This window comes from Nerophis ophidion, linkage group LG19 (genome assembly GCF_033978795.1).
Source record: "Nerophis ophidion isolate RoL-2023_Sa linkage group LG19, RoL_Noph_v1.0, whole genome shotgun sequence".
In the NCBI taxonomy this organism is placed as follows: Eukaryota; Metazoa; Chordata; class Actinopteri; order Syngnathiformes; family Syngnathidae; genus Nerophis; species Nerophis ophidion.
In genome coordinates this window covers 11,213,895-11,219,812 of record NC_084629.1, presented here as the reverse complement: position 1 = coordinate 11,219,812, position 5,918 = coordinate 11,213,895, and the positions used below count along the sequence as shown (strand labels likewise).

The 5,918-nt window shown below is 45.4% G+C and overlaps 1 protein-coding gene across 1 annotated transcript in view; it reads left to right on the top strand.

Annotated features, from left to right (window-relative positions):
• Window positions 1-606: 606 nt before the first annotated feature.
• Window positions 607-5,918, top strand: part of casq2 (calsequestrin 2) — a 32,141-nt gene continuing 26,829 nt past the window's right edge. Inside the window, exon 1 of the mRNA XM_061879145.1 lies at window positions 607-1,084. Coding sequence (XP_061735129.1) covers window positions 848-1,084 — 237 coding nt within the window. The 5' untranslated portion in view covers window positions 607-847. The remainder of the gene's footprint in view (window positions 1,085-5,918) is intronic.

Below are 5,918 nucleotides of genomic sequence, written 5' to 3'. Positions count from 1 at the left end.
CTACCAGTGATACTTTAACTTTTAACTTGTGGAGCAAAGAAGAAGACACAATGATGCGGTATACCTTGGATCATGAGCCGCTACATTCCTTCCCATCTTTCTAATGAAAGTAGGTTTCATCTGCCTGAAAAATCCGATTCCAGAAAATCTGAACATTTTCCAGAATTTTTTCTGACAAAGTCCAAATCTTACACACAAACAGAAAGTTATGTAAGTGTGTAAGGCCCCGCACGATCTATTCAAGTGTGCCCTTTCCACACACACACACACACACACACACACACACACACACACACACACACACACACACACACACACACACACACACACACACACACACACCTGTTGCCATCTAAAATACTCCTCCGTTATCTTCTCAAAGCGCTAAATCGCGCATCCGCGTTGTTTTCAGTCCTTCCCCGAAAATAACTGAACCCCCCCACCCGTAACTCCACCCCAATATCACGGTTGATCCACCGCTGTAAGCCGCCACCTCTCTTTCTCGCTCCGAGGTTTATTTTTAGCCCTCAAACAACTGCTCTCCTAAAAATGGGCCTGACCCGCATGTACGGCCGGAGGTGGAGCGCGACTATGTATGGTTTCCTCCCCGCACTCAAAGCCTCTTTCTCCTCTGGTGAGGCGTGAAGGAGCGAAGACAGCGGGGGTACAAAACAAGGATGCACGGAAACCGTCAACTCGGGATGCATGATCGCCGCAACTGACAGACTTTCTAACTTTGAATTTGCCGGATTTTCACTCTAACCTTTCCCAGGGTTCTGCCTGACCTATCACACTTTAAACTCAAACCACGCTTCTGTGGACTTTTGAGAGCTGGTAGCCAAGGACCATGTTCTCCCTGTGGTTGTTCCTGCTCCCGTGCTTCGGCCTCGTACCCCTGTCCCCGGCGGAAAAGGGCTTGGAGTTCCCGCAGTATGACGGGAAAGACCGTGTTTTGGACATCAACGACAAGAACTACAAGAAAGCCTTGAAGCAGTACGGCGTGCTCTGCCTCTTCTACCACGAGCCCGTGGCGGACAACAAGGAGCAACAAAAACAACACCAAATGACTGAGTTGGTGCTGGAGGTAAGGAACTGTGGGAGGTCCAGGTCAAAGGATCAGTTTTGTGGCAGAGCTGACATCTAAATAGACATTGGAGACCTTTAATGCCAACAATGGAACTTAAGCCGTTCAAAGAGCTCTGCAAGGTCACAGTGGCCCAGTTATGTCCAATGAGGCGTCCACTTCCAGTATGTCCCTGTTTCATTTATGAAGGTTTTCAGTTGGTGTTTACAGAGACACAAGTCTAGTTTTCTTGGCTGTGGTGGATGGCACGAGTCCAATTGTCTTAATAGTCATAGGAAAATTAAATATGTATCTGTAGGGAACAACCTAGTCATTCAATTATTAATTTTCAATGCAGCTGAGATAGGCTCCAGGACCCCCTGCCACCCCAAAAGGGACAAGCGGTAGAAAATGGATGGATGCAAGTACGCACTGACTGATACCTAAAGGCCACATTTCAGGAGGGGACGTCATCTGCAATGTCTAAACCGGCCACCAGAGAGCATGCCTTAAAAATCATAGTACCGTATTTCCTTGAATTTCCGCCGGGGCGCTAATTAATTTAAAACCTCTTCTCACTCCTGCGCTTGCCAAAGGCATGGGGTAAAAGTAAGCATGCACTAATTACTTTAAAACCTCTTCTCACTACGGCACTTACCAAAGGTATGCAGTAAAAATTTGAGTGTGATGTAAGCTTGGACCTTAAATCTTACTGAATAGCTCTTAATATTCTTCCCTTTATGCGATTTCAAATTAGCGGTATTGAAATCAGCCTCCTACAATTTCAAAATGATGACAGGGGAAGTGTCACTCGTGACGTCACGAGTTTGACCAGGCGGTAATACTAAGCATGCACTAATTATTTTTGGAAGTGAGTTTGACCAGGCGGTAATACTAAGAATGCACTAATTATTTTTGGAAGCGAGTTTGACCCGGCAGTAATTCAAGGCAGGCGCATACTATATGCCCTGCGGCAATTCAAGGAAATACGGTAATTGCAATGTTTTTTAATGTATGTTCCCCCCAAATAGACAATCATAATAAAGGAACAACAACAATATTGCTAATATTGTTTATCTAAATTAGTTTGGCTGAATAAATTTAATTTTTAACAATAATCATAGACCTGCTCAGTGGCCTTGTGGTTAGAGTGTCCGGCCTGAGCTCGGTAGGTCGTGAATTCAAACCCCGGCCGAGTCATACCAAGGTTTAAAAACATGGGACCCGTTCATCCACCCACTCAGCATCAAGGGTTAGAATTGGGGGTTAAATCACCAGAATTATTCCCGAGCGCGGCCACCGCTGCTGCTCACTGCTCCCCTTACCTCCCAGGGGGTGGAACAAGGGAATGGCTCAAATGCAGAGAGTAATTTCACCACACCTAGCGTGTGCGTGTGACTATAAATGATAAATGGGTTGTACTTGTAGAGCGCTTTTCTACCTTCAAGGCACTCAAAGCGCTTTGACACTACTTCCACATTTACCCATTCACACACACATTCACACACTGATGGAGGGAGCTGCCATGCAAGGCGCCAACCAGCACCCATCAGGAGCAAGGGTGAAGTGTCTTGCTCAGGACACAACGGACGTGACGAGGTCACTATCAGTGGTACTTTAACTTTAATCTCGTCAAACTATATGCATTGTATTAAAATATATTTTAGATTATTCGTGTTATTTCTTTACATTCACCATTAATATTATTATTGGGGCAGCGTAGCTCAGTTCAGCAACCTGAGGGTTCTAGGTTCTATCCCCGCTTCTGCCATCCAAGTCACAGCTGTTGTGTCCTTGGGCAAGACACTTCACCCACTTGCTCCCAGTGCCACCCGCACTGGTTTAAAAATGTAACTTAGATAATGGGTTTCACTATGTAAAGCACTATGAGTCACTAGAGAAAAGCGGTATATAAATATAATTCACTTCACTTAATATATACAGTCCCTGGTCACACAAATGCTGATCCTCAGCTAAATATATTTTAAATATTTAAGCTTAATTTCACTTTGTGAGGGTGCACGATTTTATATCCTATGCAAAGTCATTAAGCATGTAAGAGATACGATACAATTGGGATTTGGAACCACACACTGTAGGAAACAATGTGCACAATGCATCTCACGTTACATACAGTACAATACTGACCTCCGATGCCAGTGTACTCCTGATATTAGACATCACTGTGTCACTGTGTACTCGACCTTTGTGTTGTATCCGGTATCATTAATATAGACTTCTAAATTGACCTTATCATTGTAGTCTAATAATCATCCCTCTTTTGTACATTGGCGTAGAACATTGCTTTTCAACTAGAGGCCTGGAGACCAATTCTGCTCCAGAAATGACATTGTACCGGCCCCTGAGTTCAGTTTGAAACTTGGTAGACAAACATTGTACAGAAACAGAACAGAAGTGGTAATAAGTTGCCACTTTCAGCGGCCAGTAAAACGGTACGAAATAGGTGGAGGAGGTCGAGTTAAAAAAAAAGTTAATCTCAGACTGGACTCCTATGGGGGTGGGGGCACAGACTGGGGCTGAGAAAAAAAAACTTGATTAACACACATACACATGTTGACACAGAAACCACAAGACTTGCAACATGAGGGGAGGGGTCAGGCATTTGGCCCGAAGCGGCCAGCCACTAGGGGCGCTACTTCGTTGTCTGTCATTCCAGTTGGGGTGAAGCGGTGGCAAAGACCTGGGGTGGGGGTATGTGTGCATATGTAGCCATGGACACTCGTGATTTAGGGCTAGATAAGTAAACATTGATTGATTGATGGTTCATGGTGTGTGTGTGTGTTAATTCTGTAGGCCTGGAGTCACTCTGCATGTGGTGGAAATGGAACAGAGTTTATCTTTCCAGGGGTTGTTGACAGGGAAGGAGTTTGTTTGGTCTTCGCTGCACTGTTCTCGAGGGGAATGTTGAAGCATTGACTTTGCTATGTCGCAGCCAGGGAAAACAATCCAAATCAAAATAGTTGTGTTTCAGTGAGCAAAAGTGTAAACTTTTTACTCTAATTGTCTATTACCGGGGCAGCACGGTGGTACAGGGGTTAGTGGGTGTGCTTCACAATAAGAAGAGCTGTTTGGTCACAATACTCAGGAATATGTTTGTAGGAGAAAAGGCGAGCCCTTTAATCCCATGAACACCAACCCTACCGTCAATCGTGGTGGTAGCATTATGCTCTGGGCCTGTTTTGCTGCCAATAGAACTGGTGCTTTAAATGGGACAAGGAAAAAGGAGGCTAGGATAGGATAGGTTTTTATTGTCATTGCACAAGTACAACGAAACTTTGTTTTCAGCACAAACCCGTTCAAGATTAGACAAACAAACAGTGTACAGGGTTACAGAACAAGAATGCTGATGGGTCGCCATAAGGCGCCCCGTAAAAGATTTGATAAAAGGTAAACGCTGGGGAAGGATGAGTAAAAAAATACAATCTAGGCTTAGGAGCCCAGTCTGGAGTGGGAAAAAAACCTCCATAGCAAAGCACATATACATATTACAACATACATCTCGAGATATCTAGCAACAGAGGGAAGAGGGTTCGGGGTCATTATGGTAGGCCGCAGCTCTCAGGCGCTGACCATCCATTCATCACCCCTATGGGATTTGCGCCGAGGGCGTTTGGTTGGGGGCATTTTGTGTGTATGTGCGGCGTATATTTTTGTGGATGTGTGTGTGTGTAAGCCCGTAGATGTGACGGTCTCAAGCCGTCGTGTGGGTTCTAGGGATCTTAAAACACAGACATTCTACGAGCAGGTGTAGACTTGTTTATTTTTCAATAAGAAAAAGTCTATTGCGGGTTGCTTTTCAGCTCTGCCGCTCTCACTGCTCGCTCCTCGGATTCGCTTTTCAGCCTTCCGCGTCGTCTGCGTCTGCCTCTCTCTCTCTTCCACGCCGCATGGGTTGCTGCTTGCCCTGTTGTCTCTCCAACTCGTTCCTCCTCACCCTCTTCTGCTGCTGCCCTTTTATACAGAGAGAGGAGATTAGTGAATTGGCCCCAGGTGCGCGATCCACGCACCTGATCTTGATTGCGGCCCGTCTCGCCGCTCGCTCGCCGTCCACGCTTCCTCGCCGCCATCTTGGGCCAGGCTGCGGCGTGCCCTGCCTCGCTGTCTGACTGCCCCTCCCGCCTCTCCACAGAGGATTACCTCCAAATTCTTCAGGACAACCTAAAATCATCAGCCCGGAGGTTGGGTCTTGGGCGCAGTTGAGTGTTCCAACAGGAAAATGATCCCAAACACACGTCAAAAGTGGTAAAGGAATGGCTAAATCAGGCTAGAATTAAGGTTTTGGAATGGCCATCCCAAAGTCCTGACTTAAAAGTGTGGACAATGCTGAAGAAACAAGTCAATGTCGGAAAACCCACAGATTTAGCTGAACTGCACCAATTTTGTCAAGAGGAGTGGTCTAAAACTCAACCAGAAGCTTGTGGATGGCTACCAAAAGCGCCTTATTGCAGTGAAACTTGCCAAGGGACATGTAAGCAAATATTAACATTGCTGTATGTATACTTTTGACCCAGCAGATTTGGTCACATTTTCAGTCGACCCATAATAAATTCATAAAAGAACCAAACTTCATGAAAGTTTTTTAAGACCGAGTATGTGCTCCAATCACTCTATCACAAAAAAATAAGAGTTGTAGAATTTATTGGAAACTCAAGACAGCCATGACATTATGTTCTTTACAAGTGTATGTAAACTTTGGATCGTTACTGTACATATTACAACATACAACTCGAGATTTGCAACAGAGGAGAGGGAGTGGGGGCTATGGCGGCAGGCTGCAGCTATTCCAGAGTGTCCACAGTTCTGCCCGCATCCTTCAATCATTTCTGGTAGCTCT